Genomic DNA, 22,497 nt, shown 5'->3' with positions numbered 1-22,497 from the left:
TTCCGGCCATTACCTTGGTAAAGACCCGGGGCGCCGTGGACAATCCAAACGGCAGCGTCTGAACTGATAGTGACAGTTCTGTACCAGGAACCTGAAGTACCCTTGGTGAGAAGGGCAAATTTGGACCTGTATGTAAGCGTCCCTGATATCCAGTGACACCATATCGTCCCCTTCTTCCTGGTTCGCTATCACTGCTCCGAGTGACTCCATCTTGATTTGAACGCTTGTATGTAAGTGTTCAAATATTTCAGATCTCACCGAGCCGGTTGGCTTCAGTACCACAATATAGTGTGGAATACTACCCCCTTCCTTGTTGTAAGAGGGGTACTTTGATTATCACCTGCTGGGAATACAGCCTGTGAATTGTGTGAGGGGGAGACGTCTCGAATTTCCAATGTACACCTGGGATACTACATGTAGGATCCCGGAGTTCCCTTGCGAGTGATTCTGAAACTCTTGAGATGACCCCCTACCGCACCTGAGTCCGCTTGTACGTCCCCAGCGTTATGCTGCGGACTTGGCAGAAGCTGTGAAGGGCTTCTGTTCCCGGGAATGGGCTGCTTGCTGCAGTCTTCTTCCCTTTCCTCTACCCCTGGGCAGATATGACTGGCCTTTGCCCGCCTGCCCGTATGGGGACGAAAGGACTGAGACTGAAAAGACTGTGTCCTTTTCTGCCGATATGTGACTCGGGGTAACAAAAGGTGGATTTTTTCAGCTGTTGCCATGGCCACCAGGTCCAATGGACCGCCCCTTTATACGGCAATACTTCCATATGCCGTCTGGAATCTGCCTCACCTGACCACTATCGTGTCTTTGTCTGGCAGATATGTACATCACAATTACTCTTGATGCCAGAATGCAAATATGCCTCTGCGCATCACGCATATATAGAAATGCATCCTTAAAATGCTCTATAGTCAATAAAATCTTGTCCCTGTCAAGGGTATCAAAATTTTCAGTCAGGAAATCCGACCAAGCCCCCTCAGCGCTGCACATCCAGGCTGAGGCGATTGCTGGTCGTAGTATAACACCAGTATGTGTGTATATACTGTTATGATATTTTTCCAGCTTCCTATCAGCTGGCTCCTTGAGGGCGGCCGTATCTGGAGACGGTAACGCCATGTTTTTATAAGCGTGTGAGCGCCTTATCCACCCTAAGGTGTGTTTTCCCACTCGCCCTTACTTTTGGCGGGAAAGGGTATACCGCCCATAACTTTCTATCGGAGGAACCCCACGTATCATCACACACTTCATTTAATTTATCTGATTCAGGCAAAACTACAAGTAGTTTATTCCCACCCTACAAAATACCCTTATTTGTGGTACTTGTGGTATCAGAAATATGTAACACCTCCTTCATTGCCCTTAACATGTAACTTGTGGCCCTAAAGGAAAAATACGTTTGTTTCTTCACCGTCGACACTGGGGTCAGTGTCCGTGTCAGTGTCTGTCGACCGACTGAGGTAATTGGGCGTTTTTACAAGCCCCTGACGGTGTCTGAGACGCCTGGACCGATACTAATTTGTCCGCCGGCTGTCTCATGTCGTCAACCGGCTTGCAGCGTGTTGACATTATGACGTAATTCCATAAGTAAGCCATCCATTCCGGTGTCGACTCCCTAGAGAGTGACATCACCATTACAGGCAATTTGCTCCGTCTCCTCACCAACATTTTCCTCATACATGTCGACACACACGTACCGACCTACAGCACACACACAGGGAATGCTCTGATAGAGGACAGGACCCACTAGCCCTTTGGGGAGACAGAGGGAGAGTTTGCCAGCACACACCAAAAGCGCTATAATGTATATAACAACCCTAGAAGGTGTTGTTTCTATATATGCGCTCTTAATATATATATATATATATATATATATATATCGCCAATTTATGCCCCCCTTCTCTTTAACCCTGTTTCTGTAGTGCAGTGCAGGGGAGAGTGGGAGCCTTCCTCACCAGCGGAGCTGGGCAGGAAAATGGCGCCTGTGTGCTGAGGAGAATAAGCTCCGCCCCTTTCTCGGCGGGCTTTTCCTCCCGGTTTGTTTAATACTGGCCTGGGTTAAAATACATACATATAGCCTTAATGGCTATATGTGGTGTATTTCTTTTGCCAAATTAGGTATTTATATTGCTGCCCAGGGCGCCCCCAGCAGCGCCCTGCACCCTCCGTGACCGTGTCAGTGAGCCTGTGAGACAACAATGGCGCACAGCTGCAGTGCTGTGCGCTACCTCTATGAAGACTGAGAAGCCTTCTGCCGCCTGTCACCGGACCTCCGTCTCCGCCGTCTTCAGCGTCTGTAAGGGGGATCGGCGGCGCGGCTCCGGGACGAACCCCAGGCTGACCTGTGTTCCGACTCCCTCTGGAGCTCAGTGTCCAGTAGCCTAAGACTTCAATCCTCCTGCACGCAGGTGAGTTGCAAGTCTCTCCCCTAAGTCCCACGTTGCAGTGATCCTGTCGCCAGCAGGAATCACTGATTAGTTTAAACCTAAAAAAGACTTTTCTAAACAGCTCTATAAGAGAGCCATCCAGGTTGCACCCTACTCGGACGGGCACAGAAACCTAACTGAAGCTTGGAGGAGGGTCATAAGGGGAGGAGCCAGTACACACCATGTGACCTAAAAGGCTTTTTTAGATGTGCCCTGTCTCCTGCGGAGCCCGCTATCCCCCATGGTCCTGACGGAGTCCCCAGCATCCACTAGGACGTTAGAGAAACAATCATTCACCCAATTAGAGTAAGTGCATATGTAACCTGCAGAATAATTATGTCAGGGGTGGCATTTCCCTCCTGCAGTGAGTGCGGCTGGTTACACAGCATCAGTCCCGTGTTTGCAGGAGCTAAGTGTAAATCAAACATATGGTGTGAGGTAACATCCAGTAATGCTGTATTTACCTTCCAGACATCAGGTGGTGCTTCAAGCAGCTTAGCCTTAGTGTTACCGTACGCCAGAGCCAAATGCAAGCACTCCGTGCCAAAATCCAAGTCATGCTGGGTGCACTGTTGTCAGACAGAAAGTTATAATAATTTAGTCAAACAATTTGATCAAAATGATATAGTTTTGTTTTTTTTCATTAATATGCCTCAGTTGTGTCTGGCTTCACCTGGATATACGCAGTTATATAAGCAGAATACGCCCTTTCTCGGGGCTATGGAATTCACTTAAATGCCTTCAGTTTTCTTCTTTACGAGGAAAAAAATTGCTGCAATTTCTGCAGTTTGCAGACATTTTGGCAGCTGCATAGCAGAGTGTCACTGACACCTGGATCTATGCGAGCACCTGTGTGTGTGTGTGTGTGTGTGTGTGTGTGTGTGTGTGTGTGTGTGTGTGACTGTGTGTGTGTGACTGTGTGTGTGTGTGTGTGTGTGCGTGCGTGCGTGCGTGCGCGCGCGCGTGTGTGCGTGTTTCAATTGGCTGCAGGATACAGAAGTCGTAAAGACATACACGAGAAGACAATAGTATGACGTCGCAAATACACGTATAAATAATTAACAGGGCTTTATTCGCCATATAAAACAATTAAGTGAAAGCTTAGCACAGGCCTGTTCAGACGGCAGAGTATTTGTTTTTATTTCTGTACCAAACATCTATATAATCCAGCAGTGATGGAACAAATATAAGACAGAGGGCTATTGTTGTGGGAAGGGTATAATTTCTACTCACTATGGGGCTTGTTTATAAATTGATATATGCAGGATTTGAGTATTTTCAGAGAAAACCTGCAAATATTAAGTATCCCCCGGTATTTATGTGCAGGGAACTGCAGCAGATATGGGAAAAGAAGCTCCCACTGGTTCCTATAAGGGCAGCTTATTTGAGGAATTTCTCTAAGTTGGCCCTGTAGGATCACTTCCCGACACTCTTCACTCGCCCATGCGCGGTCAGCAGACGTGTGCAGTCAGGAGGGGAAGGTCAGGGATTGCATTAGCCAGACTTTCACCTCGAACACAGCGCAGGGGCAGGGGCTCCAAATGTCATCAGCAGAAGGAGAAATGTTGAGGCGTTAACCAGAGGCTAAAGCGAGGTTGATTCTCTTCATTTTTACTTAAAGTACAAGCCTTGCACACGCGATTACCGGACTGCCCTATACAGCAAAAATAATGAAATTCAAACTACTCACCAATACCTCGCTCTTTCACTCTCCTCTCCCCCTTACATCCCCAACACTCACTTATTCACTGTAGCCTCACACTCTGATTGTCCCAGACAGTGGTTCTGATTCAGATGCGGTTGACATGCTGACGCGGAGCAATGCTTTCAGTGACCGACGCTGGCGCCATGTTTCATGCGTATGAGATCGCGGTCAAAAAGCCGTCACGCCACGGCTGCTTTTTTGCAGACACTCCCCGTTTTCTCCCACCAAACGGCCTCTTCCAGTCAATCACTCTGCGACTGATACCTCACTGAGCGCGGCATCGCAGAGGTACTTTGGCGTGTTGCCACTGCGGCTGAGGCGCGTTCTGCACAGTCTGCCGACAATCGCTCAGTTGCAACACCTCCGAAGTTGCGACCACATCTCAATCAGGACAATTATTTTTATTGCAGGCTGTGATAAAATGGAGGCTGCATAACATCACCAGGCACTGCCAAGACAAGGCCATCCCGTAAAACTCAGTGTCAGAGCACGGAGGAGACCTGTGACAAGAGCCACAAAGAGGCCAAGTATCACTATGAAGAAGCGTTCAGTGGCTGAGACTGGAGTGAAGATTCACCAGTCAACCATATCGAGAGTTCTGCAAACAACCGACCAGTATGGGGGGCTAGACAGAAACCATTACCCCATCAAACCACATCTGGAGTTCCCACAAAACAAAGAGAGACTCAGCTAAACTGAGGGATTTTATGCTCAGATGAGATCATTCAAAATTACATGTGTGGTGCAAATCTAACAATGGGGGTAATTCCAAGTTGTTCGCAGCAGGAAATTTTTTAGCAGTTGGGCAAAACCATGTGCACTGCAGGGGGGGCAGATATAACATGTGCAGAGAGAGTTAGATTTGGGAGGGGTGAGTTCAATCTGCAATCTAAATTGCAGTGTAAAAATAAAGCAGCCAGTATTTACCCTGCACAGAAACAAAATAACCCACCCAAATCTAACTCTCTCTGCAAATGTTATATCTGCCCCCCCTGCAGTGCACATGGTTTTGCCCAACTGCTAAAAAATTTCCTGCTGCGATCAACTTGGAATTACCCCCACTGTCCATTCCTCACCATTGTGGGGATGCTGTACCTCATTGGGGACTGGACATCTCTTTAAGCACGACAGCTGGGCTTTCCCTGACATCTGGTGCGACTGTGTCAGATGAGTCTGCCTGGCGGCTGCTGGAAACTGTTCTTCCTGCAGTCTCAGCTTGGCACCCCGTCCGCCCGACTCCCTTTCTAACACATTTTTATACACCATCAGACCATCCAGATGCCACTTATATGCAATCAGACTCCTTCATATGCCCTTATATGTCATCACACTCTTCCACATGCCCTTTATATACTATCAGATATGCCATCAAAGTCCACCTCCTCCACAGACCTCACCCCCCATTTAGGGCTGCTTCAGTTATTCCCTGGCTGATTTTCTATCCCAATCCGCCCACGTGTGCCATAATTTGTAATGGCCACTACTCTGTGGCATAATGTGTAAGAGGCATTACTGTGTAGCATAATGCATAAGGGACATTACTGTGCGGCATAATGTGTAAGCGGCATTACTGTGTGTTATAATGTGCATAAGGAGCACTACTACTATATGGAATTTAGTGTATAAGGGGCACTACTACTGTGTGGCATAATGTGTATAAGGGATACTACTGTGTGGCATAATGTATAAGAGGAATTACTGTGTGGCATAATATGTAAGCGCAACTACTGTGTGTCATAATGTGTATAGTGGCACTACAACTGTGTGGCATAATGTGTATAGGGGCACTACAACTGTGAGGCATAATGTGTATAAAGAGCACTACTACTGTGTGGCATACTGTGTATAAGGGGAACTACTGTGTGGCATTTTGTGGGGTGTGCCGGCATCACAGTGGCTGTGGTTACCTCTCTGGTGGGTGTGTCTCCCTCCTCTGCCTTCAGTGTATGCAGCAGTGAGTTACTGCTAATCAGGATGAATGTGCTAATTGTGTGACGGCTGGGCAGTCCCCTCAAAATGGGACCGTCTCCCCGAAATTGGGACCGTTATCAGGTATGAAAAAAGTTGCATATAAAGAAAAGAATCGATCACTCCGATGCTGATATGCGTCATTATGCAATACAGCCTTATGTACTCAGTTCCCAAATTATCTGGATCATTGCCAATAACCACCTCCAGGATCCGTCGGAAGCTGTGAGATATACCTTGCCTCTCCCAAATATGTTTAGGATGTTATCATTCCTAAGATAGCTTTATCCAGCAGGAAGCATTCTGCAGTGTTTTGTGTCTCAAGTCTAGAATGATTGATACTTCCGTTAAACAATTAAAGCCCTCATTTCTGTAAGAACTCTCCCTCACACGGATCAAAGGAAGAACAATAGGGGGAGAGAAGTGCCAAACATTGAGGATCTTCTGGCATTACATCTCTGATGTGACTGCTCCGGGGATTATTTAGTATAAATACATGCTGGGGTTCGCGAATTAAAATTAGATTAAATAATTACTAAGGTCACCCACTATGATAGGAATTGTACGTATAGTTTATAACACCTAACCTGCTAAACGACACTGGTGGTATTTCTATTAGTTACACACCACCATAGGAAACAAATAATCAATGGCTGTTGGAAAGAATCTTAATATACCGTATAAGGGTGGTCATTCCGAGTTGATCGCCAGCTGCATTCGTTCGCTGAGCAGCGATGAGGCAAAAAAAACGGCACTTCTGCGCATGCGTATGCGGCGCAATGCGCACGCGCAAAGTACTATTACAATGAACGATGTAGTTTCACACAAGGTCTACCGAAGCTTTTCAGTCACACTGCTGGGCACACAGTGATTGACATGAAGTGGGCGTTTCTGGGTGTCAACTGACCGTTTTCAGGGAGGGTTCGAAAAAAACGCAGGCGTGGCTGGGCAAAGGCAGGGCGTGTTTGTGACGTCAAAATAGGAACTGAACAGTCTGAAGTCATCGCAAGCGCTGAGTAGGTATTGAGCTACTCTAAAACTGCACAAAAATAGGATTTTAGTACCTACCGGTAAATCCTTTTCTACCATGGGGTATAGACGGATCCGCAGGAGCTTGGGCACACTATAAAGACTTAAACTGGGTGTGAACTGGCTCCTCCCTCTATGCCCCTCCTCCAGACCTCAGTTAGAAAACTGTACCCAGGAGAGACGGACATTTTGAGGAAAGAACATACCGCAAGGCATGGCCTTCAACAGAATACCAGCCCACGGTATGAAAAACATACAGCCATATGCTGAGAGAATATTTAACACAACCTGTGTGTTAACCCAACCAATAATAAGAAACCACATGCCATGGTATGAACAACGTCAGCAGTAGCCTGACAGAGAAGAAACACCACAAAGTGCAACCAAAATCAATAACTGCAGAGAAAGTACGCACTGGGACGGGCGCCCAGCATCCTCTACGGACTAGGGGAAAAGGATTTACCGGTAGGCACTAAAATCCTATTTTCTCTTACGTCCTAGAGGATGCTGGGGACTCCAAAAGGACCATGGGGTCTATACCAAAGCTCCAGAACGGGAGGGAGAGCGCGGATGACTCTGCAGCACCGACCGAGCAAACAGGAGGTCCCCCTCAGCCAGAGTATCACACTGGTAGAGCTTAGCAAAGGTGTTTGAAACCCGACCAAGTAGCCGCCTGGCAAAGGTAACCCGCCGAGACACCTCGGGCATCCGCCCAAGACGAGCCCATCCACGTGGTAGAATGGGTCTTCCCCGATTTCGGTCACTGCATTCCAGCCGTAGAACTAGCACGCCGAATCGTAGCACAGATCCAGCGTGTAACAGACTGCAGAGACGCAGACGCCCCCAAGCACGCTGGGAGCATACCGGACATAGCCTGAAAAAGTGTGGAAATGACCTCACTGGAAATACCCATTCGGACTAGGATATGGCGTTCAACCGCCACGCCGTCAAACGCAGCCGCGGTAAGTCCTAATACACGCCCGGATCTTGTTGTAACAGTTCCTCCCGTAGAGGAAGAGACCAGGGATCTTCTATGGATAAATCTTGAAGAACTGGAAACCAAGCCTTCCTTGGCTAGACTGGAACAATGAGGATCGCCGGCACCTCTGTTCTTCCCACGTTTATCACCTTCAGCAGAGTGAAAGCGGAGAGGACACATAGACCGACTGAAAACACCCAAGGTGTCACGAGGGCGTCCACTGCTATAGCTTAAGTGTCCCTTGACCTGGAACCATATCCCTGAGGTCTCTTGTTGAGGCGAGACGCCAACATGCCGAATTGAGGCACTCCTCAAAGACTTGTCACTTCTGTGAAACTTCTCGAATGACGACAGTACTTCTCCCGGATGGAGAGCGCGTCTGCAGAGGAAATCTATTTCTCCGTCGTTACGTCCAGAACGAAGACTGCTAATATAACGTATACCAGTCTTTTCACCCAGCGGAAAACTATTTCAGCTTCTGCCATTGCCGCATTGCACCTTGTTCCGCCCTAGCGACTTACTTACGCCACTGCTGTCAAGTCGTTCGACAGAATTAACACGGGCAGATCACGAAGAATATGCTCGTTGAAAACAGCTCTTAATTCAAGAAAGCTTATCATAGACCAGCTTTGCAGCTTGACCTTTCCTTCTGGAAATACTACCCCTGTAAGGACTGCTCCCCAGCTTCGGAGATCTGCAAACATGGACACCAGGATCTAATCCTGGATCCCGAACCTTCGTCCCTCTACGAGGTGAGAACTGAGCAGACACCCCAGGAGTGATATCCTGGCCATTAGAATTATGGCCCTCATTCTGAGTTGTTCGCTCGCAAGCTGCTTTTAGCAGCTTTGCTCACGCTAAGCCGCCGCCTACTGGGAGTGAATCTAAGCTTATCAAAATTGCGAACGAAAGATTCGCAATATTGCGAAAATACTTCTCTGTGCAGTTTCTGAGTAGCTCGAGACTTACTCTTCCAGTGCGATCAGTTCAGTGCTTGTCGTTCCTGGTTTGACGTCACAAACACACCCAGCGTTCGCCCAGACACTCCTCCGTTTCTCCAGCCACTCCCGCGTTTTTCCCAGAAACGGTAGCGTTTTTTCAAACACTCCCATAAAACGGACAGTTTCCGCCCAGAAACAACCACTTCCTGTCAATCACATTACGATCACCAGAACGAAGAAAAAACCTTGTAATGCCGTGAGTAAAATACCTAACTGCATAGCAAATTTACTTGGCGCAGTCGCAGTGCGGAAAATCGCTGCGATGCGAAGAAAATTACCGAGCGAACAACTCGGAATGACCACCTATATTCCGGTGCATGTGCCGGTGAGACCCGAACCACATTCCCAACATGTCCCGTGAAAACCACTCTTGCATTCGACCTGCTCATCGAAAAGGCCTCTTAGGCTGCACCCAACCTCTTCATCAACGGAACATATTGATGGAGTGTCACTGCAAATCTGATCCGACTCAGGATCCTCAGCTCTCTTTCCGCAGGAAAACACAGAACCTCAACCGTTCAGTATTTACCCAGATACCACCTCCGACATCTGCGGCGTTGGGAACAACAGCCCTTCCCTGTGTTAAAGAACAGTCAGAGAGAAACCACGATTTGCACCACTTGTTTCTTGACCTCGCCTCAAGCAGGCGAACATCTCAGTACAGAATAACAATGGCTCTTACAATTGAAAGAAAACCACCATACTACCATCACTCCAGTGAAATGTCAAAGACAATCCTGGCTATTCCTCCAGGTAATCTGTATGCGTAGAACAATGCATGTAAACTTATTTTTCTCTTTTTTTTTTTTTTTATATATAACCGGGACAGGCGGACAAGGCCCCGAACCTGATGCACCTCTGGTATGGCGTCGCGTACTACCTCCCCTTCCAGAGGGGAAACGGCAATATCCATTATAAAATCAAGGAGGGGAAAATAAGAATTTACTCACCGGTAATTCTATTTCTCGTAGTCCGTAGTGGATGCTGGGAACTCCGTAAGGACCATGGGGAATAGACGGCTCCGCAGGAGACTGGGCACATCTAAAGAAAGAATTAGGACTATCTGGTGTGCACTGGCTCCTCCCCCTATGACCCTCCTCCAATCCTCAGTTAGGACACTGTGCACGGAAGAGCTGACACAATAAGGAAGGATTTTGAATCCCGGGTAAGACTCATACCAGCCACACCAATCACACCGTATAACTCGTGATAGGAACCCTGGTTAACAGTATGATAACAAAAGGAGCCTCTGAACAGATGGCTCGCAATAATAACCCGATTTGTGTAACAATAACTATTTACAAGTATTGCAGACAATCCGCACTTGGGATGGGCGCCCAGCATCCACTACGGACTACGAGAAATAGAATTACCGGTGAGTAAATTCTTATTTTCTCTGACGTCCTAGTGAATGCTGGGAACTCCGTAAGGACCATGGGGATTATACCAAAGCTCCCAAACGGGCGGGAGAGTGCGGACGACTCTGCAACACCGAATGAGAGAACTCCAGGTCCTCCTCAGCCAGGGTATCAAATTTGTAGAATTTTGCAAACGTGTTTGCCCCTGACCAAGTAGCAGCTCGGCAAAGTTGTAAAGCCGAGACCCCTCGGGCAGCCGCCCAAGATGAGCCCACCTTCCTTGTGGAATGGGCTTTTACAGATCTAGGCTGCGGTAGTCCTACCGCAGAATGCGCCAGCTGAATAGTGCTACAAATCCAGCGCGCAATAGTCTGCTTAGAAGCAGGAGCACCCAGTTTGTTGGGTGCATACAGGATAAACAGCGAGTCAGTTTTCCTGACTCCAGCTGTCCTGGAAACATAAATTTTCAGGGCCCTGACTACGTCCAGTAACTTGGAATCCTCCAAGTTCCCAGTAGCCGCAGGCACCACAATAGGTTGGTTCAAGTGAAACGCTGATACCACCTTCGGGAGAAACTGAGGACGAGTCCTCAATTCTGCCCTATCCATATGGAAAATCAGATAAGGGCTTTTATAGGACAAAGCCGCCAATTCTGACACACGCCTGGCCGAAGCCAGGGCCAACAGCATGACCACTTTCCACGTGAGATATTTCAAATCCACAGTCTTAAGTGGTTCAAACCAATGTGATTTCAGGAACTCCAAAACCACATTGAGATCCCAAGGTGCCACTGGGGGCACAAAAGGAGGCTGAATATGCAGAACTCCCTTGACAAAAGTCTGAACTTCAGGCAGGGAAGCCAGTTCTTTCTGGAAGAAAATCGACAGGGCCGAAATCTGGACCTTAATGGACCCCAATTTGAGGCCCAACGTCACCCCTGTTTGCAGGAAATGCAGGAATCGACCCAGTTGAAATTCCTCCGTTGGGGCCTTCCTGGCCTCACACCAAGCAACATATTTTCGCCAAATGCGGTGATAATGGTTTGCGGTGACATCCTTCCTGGCTTTGATCAGGGTAGGAATGACTTCCTCCGGAATACCCTTTTCCTTCAGGATCCGGTGTTCAACCGCCATGCCGTCAAACGCAGCCGCGGTAAGTCTTGGAACAGACAGGGCCCCTGCTGCAGCAGGTCCTGTCTGAGCGGCAGAGGCCAAGGGTCCTCTGAAAGCATCTCTTGAAGTTCCGGGTACCAAGCTCTTCTTGGCCAATCCGGAACCACGAGTATAGTTTTCACTCCTCGCCTTCGTATTATTCTCAGTACCTTGGGAATGAGAGGCAGAGGAGGAAACACGTAAACCGACTGGTACACCCACGGTGTTACTAGAGCGTCCACAGCGATCGCCTGAGGGTCCCTTGACCTGGCGCAATATCTTTTTAGCTTTTTGTTGAGGCGGGACGCCATCATGTCCACCTGTGGTCTTTCCCACAGGTTTACCAGCATTTGGAAGACTTCTGGATGAAGTCCCCATTCTTCCGGGTGGAGGTCGTGCCTGCTGAGGAAGTCTGCTTCCCAGTTGTCCACTCCCGGAATGAACACTGCTGTCAGTGCTAACACATGATTTTCCGCCCATCGGAGAATCCTTGTGGCTTCTGCCATTGCCCTCCTGCTTCTTGTGCCGCCCTGTCTGTTTACATGGGCGACCGCCGTGATGCTGTCTGATTGGATCAGTACCGACTGGTTCTGAAGCAGGGGCCTTGCTTGGCTTAGGGCATTGTAGATGGCCCTTAGCTCCAGAATATTTACGTGAAGCGAAATCTCCTGATCTGACCACAGTCCTTGGAAATTTCTTCCCTGTGTGACTGCCCCCCAGCCCCGAAGGCTGGCATCCGTGGTCACCAGGACCCAGTCCTGTATTCCGAATCTGCGGCCCTCTAGTAGATGAGCCCTCTGCAGCCACCACAGCAGCGACACCCTGGTCCTTGCCGATAGAGTTATCCGCTGTTGCATCTGGAGATGGGACCCGGACCATTTGTCCAACAGGTCCCACTGGAAAGTCCTTGCGTGGAACCTTCCGAATAGAATTGCTTCGTACGACGCTACCATTTTTCCCAGGACTCGTGTGCACTGATGTACCGACACCTGTCCCGGTTTTAGGAGGTCTCTGACTAGAGATGACAACTCCTCGGCTTTTTCCACTGGAAGAAACACTTTTTTCTGGTCTGTGTCCAGAATCATTCCCAGGAACAGAAGACGTGTCGTCGGGACCAGCTGTGACTTTGGAATATTGAGAATCCAGCCGTGCTGTTGTAGCACTTCCCGAGAAAGTGCTACCCCCACTACCAACTGTTCTTTGGACCTCGCCTTTATCAGGAGATCGTCCAAGTACGGGATAATTAAAACTCCCTTCTTGCGAAGGAGTATCATCATTTCGGCCATTACCTTGGTAAAGACCCTCGGTGCCGTGGATAACCCAAACGGCAGCGTCTGGAACTGATAGTGACAGTCCTGTACCACAAATCTGAGGTACTCCTGGTGAGGGGGGTAAATGGGGACATGTAGGTACGCATCCTTGATGTCCAGGGAGACCATGTAATCCCCCTCGTCCAGGCTCGCAATAACCGCCCTGAGCGATTCCATCTTGAACTTGAACCTTTTGATATAAGTGTTCAAGGCTTTTAAATTTAAGATGGGTCTCACCGAACCGTCCGGTTTCGGTACCACAAACATTGTGGAATAGTAACCCTTTCCTTGCTGAAGGAGGGGTACCTTGACCATCACTTGCTGTGAATACAGTTTTTGGATAGCCACCAACACTGCCTCCCTGGCAGAGGGAGTTGCTGGTAAGGCAGATTTTAGAAAACGGCGGGGGGGGGGGGGGAGGACGTCTCGAATTCCAGCCTGTACCCCTGAGATACTACTTGAAGGGTCCAGGGATCCACTTGTGAGAGAGCCCACTGTGTGCTGAAATTTCTGAGACGGGCCCCCACCGTACCCGGGTCCGCCTGTGAAGCCCCAGCGTCATGCTGTGGACTTACCGGACGCGGGGGAGGACTTTTGCTCTTGGGAACTGGCTGTATGCTGCAGCTTTTTCCCTCTACCTTTGCCTCTCGGCAGAAAGGACGCGCCTCGAGCCCTCTTGTGTTTTTGGGGCCGAAAGGACTGTACTTGATAATACGGTGCTTTCTTTTGCTGTGGGGTAGCTTGTGGCAAAAATGTCGATTTCCCAGCCGTAGCTGTGGAAACGAGGTCTGAAAGACCATCCCCAAACAGTTCCACCCCCTTATAAGGCAAAACTTCCATGTGCCTTTTTGAATCGGCATCACCTGACCACTGCCGAGTCCATAACCCCCTTCTGGCGGCAATGGACATTGCACTTATTTTTGATGCCAGCCCGCAAATATCCCTCTGTGCATCACGCATGTATAAGACAGCGTCTTTTATATGCTCTACTGTCAACAAAATATTGTCCCTATCCAGGGTATCAATATTATCCAACAGGGAAGCTGACCACGCAGCAGCAGTACTGCACATCCATGCTGATGCAATCGCTGGTCGCAATATAATGCCCGTGTGTGTATATATAGCTTTTAGGGTAGCTTCCTGCTTTCTATCGGCAGGATCCTTTAGGGCGGCCGTATCCGGAGACGGTAGTGCCACCTGTTTTGATAAATGTGTAAGCGCTTTATCTACCCTAGGGGATGTTTCCCAACGTGACCTATCCTCTGGCGGGAAAGGGTACGCTGCCAATAACCGTTTAGAAATTATCAATTTCTTATCGGGGGAAGTCCAGGCTTCCGCACACACCTCATTTAATTCCTCAGATGCAGGAAAAACTACTGGGAGTTTTTTCTCACCGAACATAATACCCTTTTTTGTGGTACCTGGGGTACTATCAGAAATGTGTAATACATTTTTCATTGCCTCAATCATGTAACGGGTGGACCTATTGGAGGGTACATTAGTCTCATCGTCGTCGACACTGGAGTCTGTATCCGTGTCGACATCTGTGTCTGCCATCTGAGGTAGCAGGCGTTTTAAAGCCCCTGATGACATTTGAGACCCTGGAACAGTCACAAGCTGAGTAGCCGGCTGTCCTATGTCGTCAAACCTTTTATGTAAGGAGCTGACACTGTCACGTAATTCCTTCCATAAGTCCATCCACACAGGTGTCGACCCTTCAGGGGGTGACAACACACTTACAGGCATTTGCTCTGCCTCCACATCATTTTCCTCATCATACATGTCGACACAGCGGTACCGACACACAGCACACACACAGGGAATGCTCTGACAGAGGACAGGACCCCACAAAGCCCTTTGGGGAGACAGAGGGAGAGTATGCCAGCACACACCAGAGCGCTATATACCACAGGGATATCACCTATAGTGTGTTTTCCCCTTATAGCTGCATATATATTATACTCCGCCTAAATTTGTGCCCCCCCTCTCTTTTTTACCCTTTCTGTAGTGCAGGACTGCAGGGGAGAGCCAGGGAGCGATCCTTCCAGCGGAGCTGTGAGGGAAAATGGCGCCAGTGTGCTGAGGGAGATGGCTCCGCCCCTTTTTGGCGGGCTTTCTCCCGCAATTTTAAGATTTCTGGCAGGGGTTAATATACACCTATATAGCCTCTGGGGCTATATATGGTGTCAGTTTGCCAGCCAAGGTGTTATTTATTGCTGCTCAGGGCGCCCCCCCCCAGCGCCCTGCACCCATCAGTGACCGCAGTGTGTGGTGTGCATGAGGAGCAATGGCGCACAGCTGCAGTGCTGTGCGCTACCTTGGAGAAGACAGAAGTCTTCAGCCGCCGATTTTCCGGACCTTCTTGCTTCTGGCTCTGTAAGGGGGACGGCGGCGCGGCTCCGGGAACGGACGACGAGGTCGGGTCCTGTGTGCGATCCCTCTGGAGCTAATGGTGTCCAGTAGCCTAAGAAGCCCAAGCTACCACCACTTAGGTAGGTTCGCTTCTTCTCCCCTTAGTCCCTCGGTGCAGTGAGCCTGTTGCCAGCAGGTCTCACTGTAAAATAAAAAACCTAAACTATACTTTCTTTCTAGGAGCTCAGGAGAGCCCCTAGTGTGCATCCAGCTCGGCCGGGCACAGAAATCTAACTGAGGCTTGGAGGAGGGTCATAGGGGGAGGAGCCAGTGCACACCAGATAGTCCTAATTCTTTCTTTAGATGTGCCCATTCTCCTGCGGAGCCGTCTATTCCCCATGGTCCTTACGGAGTTCCCAGCATCCACTAGGACGTCAGAGAAAGATCTGTAACACCAGAATGTCCCCCTCTGGATTCCATAAGTAACTCACCGGTCCTAGTCCATTCCCGAACTAACTGAAAGAAGTAACTGAGTCCTCACCGGAGCGGGGTCCCGCCATATAGACTCTGCGACATCCTCTTCTGCGAACCTAACAAGGCTGCAGAACTCTTACCTTTTCACCTTCCACAGGCTGTACAGAAAGGGAAAACAAAAACTGTATCTAACCGATTAAAATGACTGCATCCCCCAAAAGAATGCGTCACCAACCGTTGTGATGGAATCTAACTATCGAAGTTAGACTTACCAGGAATATCCACCGAGATTGACTGAACTGAGGCATCCCCCCAAACAGCGGTACACCGTCCCAGGGAAAAACTCCAGTAACTCTCGGAGTCAGCCTCAGCATTCCCCCGGCCACACTACCTGTATACGTACGGCAGTCTGCCGCAATGTTATAGAGAAGAACCACCATAAGGAACCACCCTTCTCTCTTTAGGGTAAATCTATCTGATGTCTTACTGAATACAAACACTCCCTCATGTGCATGTAATGCAAATAAGCCCACAGCATAGAAAAATAATATCACTTAGCTTTCCTGTATACGATCCATTGAGACAGGGCCCCGTGTCGACCAGGCGTTGACTTTCACAATATTCTATCCGTGGCGGGAAAAGAATAAACCTTCGGACTCCTGGAGAGGGTGTGAGTCACGGTCGACCTAGAGCTTTATCAACAGAGCGACCAGCACATGAGAAGGAATACTATTACTTCAGTATTCATTATAAATCATAATATAAATATACATATTGTAATACACATATACACACATATCCTAAATATATATATAACATACATATAAGCGGATTGTCCGGAGCCTTCTGGTCCCCAGTGACATTAATGTGTTCTGAACGTGTATGACCATGTACTGAAAAGCCCCAGTTGTGGATCTACCAGGAAACATTATAGTCGACAGAAAACCCTAGTATTCGTCGACAGCAGGGATTAGAACCAGGCAAAATTACCTTCTTGCGACCCCAATCGGTCCGAGGGAAGTATCCTACAACTGTATATACACAGGTATAAGTCAGATACAGCATGTCCATTTACACACGGTGATAACAGTTGGTGCCGACAGGGTCACCCAAATACTACTGTGCCTCCCATATAGTATTTACTTTTTACAAGCATACCACTACCGACCTGTTGTATCAAGTACCCACGTGCGTTGGCGATGCCGACAGTGAACCCCATAGGTGTTTATGACAGAACACTCACGCCTGTCGACACAAGTGAACTAAAGTGGGGATATCTGACAGGGAGCACACAGAAAATACACACAAGAATGATTTCATGCTCATTCCTAAATCAACTAGTGTTATATATGTCCAACATAACACTAAAAAACTGTGCCCCCCCCTGTTTGCGCTCTACATACTTCTTGGCGGGGACAGTGAGAAAATGGCACTGACTCCTGTATGAGTGAGGGCTAAGCCCCGCCCCCCTCGGCGCGCTTTAGCCCCGTTATATTATATATACAGGTCGGGCACCGTATATAGTGTAAACTCACTATATACCACCTGAAAACTATTGCTGTTCAGGGCGCCCCCCCCCCCTGCGCCCTGCACCCAAGTAAACCGTTGGCGTGTGGGAGCACCGACGCGCAGCGCGCCCGCTGCTATGAAATAGCGGGGATATCGTCCGCGGCGCCCGGGGCCCATAGTATGCACTTTTGCCAGCGAAACCAGCCCTCAGTAACTGCTGCCCAGGGTGCTCCCCACCAGCGCCCTGCACCCTGTGAGTGCCGCTGGTGTGTGGTAGCACGGAGCGCAGCGCGACCGCTGCTATGAACTGGCGGGGGTATCGTACGCAGCGCACGGGGCCCGTAGTATGCTCTTTTGCCAGTTAAATCAGACCTCAGTAACTGCTGTCAGGGTGCTCCCCACCAGCGCCCTGCACCCTGTGAGTGCCGCTGGTGTGTGGGAGCACGGAGCGCAGCGCGACCGCTGCTATGAACTGGCGGAGGTATCGTACGCGGCGCACGGGGCCCGTAGTATGCTCTTTTGCCAGTTAAATCAGACCTCAGTAACTGCTGCCCAGGGCGCAGCAGTTACTGACATAGATAGACAGGTAAACCAGTGCCGTAACTAGGCGTGTGCCGATGGTGCCTTGCCCACAGCGCACATGTACTGAAGGCGCACCATCGGCTGCCCCCCCCCCCCCCCCGCCCGCCACTCTGGCAGCAGAATTCGCTATAAGAGTCCAGCGACGTCTCTCTGAATGGGTCCCTGAGCGCCTCTCCTCTTCCTTCCCCCCCCCCCCTGCACGACGCGCTGTCAGGTCTCCGCCGGCGCCTGTCTCCCACCTGCGCCGCTGCCTCTGCAGGGGACTCGGGAGCGCAGCCGCTAGCTCCCGGGTCTCTCCCTTCAAACTCTGCCCTGGATGCCGCATCGCCACCCCCGCAACCCGGGAGCCTGTCCCGGCTTACTCAGTCTCCCTGTGCCCCGCAAAGAGCTGCGAGGAGCTTTGAGAGGAAGAGAACGCACTCGGGCAGGCTGCAGTTTTCCATCCCCTGACTTGTGAGTAGCAGCACTGTATATTTAGACACATATTATGTATATTTTATCACCAATTGTGAAAGGGGACGCTGTCTGCCGTAATGTGTAATAAGGGGGACGCTGTCTTCCGTAATGTGTAAAAAGGGGAATCTGCCGTAATGTTGAAAAAGGGAGATGCTGTCTTCCGTAATGTTGAAAAAGGGGGACGCTGTCTGCCGTAATGTTGAAAAAGGGGGACGCTGTCTGCCGTAATGTTGAAAAAGGGGGACGCTGTCTGCCGTGATGTGTAAAAAAGGGGAATCTATCTGCCGTAATGTGTAAAAAGGGGGACGCTGTCTGCCGTAATGTGCAAAAAGGGGGACGCTGTCTGCCATAATGTGTAAAAAGGGGAATCTATCTGCCGTAATGTGTAAAAAGGGGATGCTGTCTGCCGTAATGTGTAATAAGGGGGACGCTGTCTGCAATAATGTGTAAAAAAGGGGAATCTATCTGCCGTAATGTGTAAAAAGGGGACGCTGTCTGCCGTAATGTGTAAAAAGGGGGACTGTCTGCTGTAATGTGTAAAAATAAGAATTTACTCACCGGTAATTCTATTTCTCGTAGTCCGTAGTGGATGCTGGGAACTCCGTAAGGACCATGGGGAATAGCGGGCTCCGAAGGAGGCTGGGCACTCCAGAAAGATCTTAGACTACCTGGTGTGCACTGGCTCCTCCCACCATGACCCTCCTCCAAGCCTCAGTTAGGACACCGTGCCCGGACGAGCGTACACAATAAGGAAGGATTTTGAATCCCGGGTAAGACTCATACCAGCCACACCAATCACACCGTATAACTCGTGATATGAAACCCAGTTAACAGTATGAAACAACTGAGCCTCTCAACAGATGGCTCAACAATAACCCGATTTAGTTAACAATAACTATGTACACGTATTGCGGATAAACCGCACTTGGGATGGGCGCCCAGCATCCACTACGGACTACGAGAAATAGAATTACCGGTGAGTAAATTCTTATTTTCTCTGACGTCCTAGTGGATGCTGGGAACTCCGTAAGGACCATGGGGATTATACCAAAGCTCCCAAACGGGCGGGAGAGTGCGGATGACTCTGCAACACCGAATGAGAGAACTCCAGGTCCTCCTCAGCCAGGGTATCAAATTTATAGAATTTTGCAAACGTGTTTGCCCCTGACCAAGTAGCAGCTCGGCAAAGTTGGAAAGCCGAGACCCCTCGGGCAGCCGCCCAAGATGAGCCCACCTTCCTTGTGGAATGGGCATTGACAGATTTTGGCTGTGGCAGGCCTGCCACAGAATGTGCAAGCTGAATTGTACAACAAATCCAACGAGCAATAGTCTGCGTAGAAGCAGGAGCACCCAGCTTGTTGGGTGCATATAGGATAAACAGCGAGTCAGATTTTCTGACTCCAGCCGTTCTGGAAACATATATTTTCAGGGCCCTGACCACGTCTAACAACTTGGAGTCCTCCAAGTCCCTAATAGCCGCAGGCACCACAATATGCTGGTTCAGGTGAAACGCTGACACCACCTTAGGGAGAAACTGGGGACGAGTCCTCAATTCTGCCCTATCCATATGGAAAATCAGATAAGGGCTTTTACATGATAAAGCCGCCAATTCTGATACTCGTCTGGCCGAAACCAAGGCCAATAACATGACCACTTTCCAAGTGAGATATTACAGATCCACGGTCTTTAGTGGTCCCAAGGTGCCACAGGAGGCACAAATGGGGGCTGAATATGCAGCACTCCTTTTATAAATGTCTGAACTTCAGGTACTGAAGCTAGTTCTTTTTGAAAGAAGATCGACAGAGCCGAGATCTGTACCTTAATGGAACCTAATTTAAGGCCCATAGTCACTCCTGCTTGCAGGAAATGCAGAAAACGACCTAGTTGAAATTCCTCTGTTGGGGCCCTTTCGGCCTCACACCATGCAACATATTTCCGCCATATGCGGTGATAATGATTTGCTGTAATCTCTTTCCTGGCTTTAGTAAGCGTAGGAATGACTTCCTCCGGAATGCCCTTTTCCTTCAGGATCCGGCGTTCAACCGCCATGCCGTCAAACGCAGCCGCGGTAAGTCTTGGAACAGACAGGGCCCCTGCTGCCGCAGGTCCTGTCTGAGTGGCAGAGGCCATGGGTCCTCTGATATAAATTCTTGAAGTTCTGGGTACCAAGCTCTTCTTGGCCAGTCCGGAACCACGAGTATTGTTCTTACTCCTCGCCTTCTTATTATTCTCAGTACCTTTGGTATGAGAGGCAGAGGGGAGAACACATAAACCGACTGGTACACCCACGGTGTTACCAGAACGTCCACAGCTATCGCCTGAGGGTCCCTTGACCTGGCGCAATATCTTTTATAGCTTTTTGTTGAGGCGGGACGCCATCATGTCCACCTGTGGCCTTTCCCACTGGTGTACAATCATTTGGAAGACTTCTGGAGGAAGTCCCCACTCTCCCGGGTGGAGGTCGAGTCTGTTGAGAAGATCTGCTTCCCAGTTGTCCACTCCGGGAATGAACACTGCTGACAGTGCTAACACATGATTTTCCGCCTATCGGATAATCCTTGTGGCTTCTGCCATCGCCATCCTGCTTCTTGTGCCGCCCTGTTGGTTTACATGGGCGACTGCCGTGATGTTGTCTGATTGGATCAGTACCGGCTGGTTTTGAAGCAGAGGCCTTACAGGCCTCAGGGCATTGTAAATGGCCCTCAGGTCCAGAATATTTATGTGTAGGGAAATCACCTAACTTGACCAAAGTCCCTGGAAGTTTCTTCCCTGTGTGACTGCCCCCCAGCCTCAAAGGCTGGCATCCATGGTCACTAGGACCTAGTCCTGTATGCCGAACCTGCGGCCCTCTTGAAGATGGGCACTCTGCAGCCACCACAGTAGAGATACCCTGGTCCTCGGAGACAGGGTTATCAGCCTATGCATCGGAAGATGCGATCCGGACCACTTGTCCAACAGGTCCCTCTGAAAAGTTCTTGTATGGAACCTGCCTAATGGGATTGCTTCGTAGGAAGCTACCCTTTTTCCCAGGACTCGCGTGCAATGATGCACCGCTACCTGTTTTGGCTTCAGGAGGTCTCTGACTAGAGATGACAACTCCTTGGCTTTCTCCTCCGGGAGAAACACTATTTCTGGTTTATGTCCAGAACCATCCACAGGAACAGTAGACGTGTCATAGGAACCAGCTGTGACTTTGGACTGTTTAGAATCCAACCGTGCTGTTGTAGCACTTTCCAAAATAGTGCTACCCCGACTACCAACTGCTCCTTGGACCTCGCCCTTATAAAGAGATTGTCCAAGTACGGGATAATTAAAACTCCCTTTTTTCGAAGGAGTATCATCATTTCGGCCAATACCTTGATAAAACACCCTCGGTGCCATGTACAGTCCAAACGGCAGTGTCTGGATTTGGTAATGGTAATCCTGTACCACAAATCTGAGGTACTCCTGGCGAGGATGGTAAATGGGGACATGCAGGTAAGCATCCTTGATGTCCCGGGATACCATGTAATCCCCCTCGTCCAGGCTTGCAATAACCGCCCTGAGCGATTCCATCTTGAACTTGAATTTTTTTATGTATGTGTTCAAGGATTTTAATATATAAAATGGGTCACACCGAACCATGCGGTTTCGGTACCCCAAACCGTGTGGAATAGTAACCCCGTCCTTGTTGAAGTAGGGGCACCTTGAGTATTACCTGCTGGGAATACCGCTTATTAATTGCCTCTAGCACAGCCTCCCTGCCTGAGGGAGTTGTCAGCAAGGCATATTTTAGGAAACGGCTGGGGGGAGACATCTCGAATTCCAGCTTGTACCCCTGAAATACTACTTGAAAGAAACAGGGATCCACCTGTGAGCGAGCCCACTAATTGCTGAAATTTTTGAGACGGCCGCCCACCGTACCTGGCTACACGTGTGGAGCACCCGCGTCATGCTGTGGACTCACAGGAAGCGGGGGAAGAATTTTGATTCTGGGAACAGGCTGACTGGTGCAGCTTTTTCCCTCTTCCCTTGTCTCTGTACAGAAAGGAAGCGCCATTTGACCCGCTTGCTTTTCTGAAGCCGAAAGGACTGTACCTTTGTCTGTGAGGAAAACCTGAGGTAAAAATATTTCTTCCCAGCAGTTGCTGTGGATACGAGGTCCCAGAGACCATCCCCAAATAATTCCTCACCCTTATAAGGCCGAATCTCTAT

General features: G+C 49.4%; 1 protein-coding gene across 3 annotated transcripts in view; it reads right to left on the bottom strand.

Annotated features, from left to right (window-relative positions):
- The window catches only part of CRPPA (CDP-L-ribitol pyrophosphorylase A), a 535,384-nt gene that overhangs the window by 376,630 nt on the left and 136,257 nt on the right, over positions 1-22,497 (bottom strand). For 2 of the 3 annotated variants that reach the window (XM_063924416.1, XM_063924419.1), the window contains exon 4: positions 2,894-2,998. The exons of the other annotated variant lie outside the window; for it this stretch is intronic. In XM_063924416.1, the coding sequence (XP_063780486.1) occupies positions 2,894-2,998 (105 nt within the window). The remainder of the gene's footprint in view (positions 1-2,893; positions 2,999-22,497) is intronic. 3 annotated transcript variants of the gene reach the window in all.

Source organism: Pseudophryne corroboree, chromosome 5 (genome assembly GCF_028390025.1).
Source record: "Pseudophryne corroboree isolate aPseCor3 chromosome 5, aPseCor3.hap2, whole genome shotgun sequence".
In the NCBI taxonomy this organism is placed as follows: Eukaryota; Metazoa; Chordata; class Amphibia; order Anura; family Myobatrachidae; genus Pseudophryne; species Pseudophryne corroboree.
Note: the sequence above shows the minus strand (reverse complement) of the source record. Positions and strands in the feature narration are given on the sequence as shown.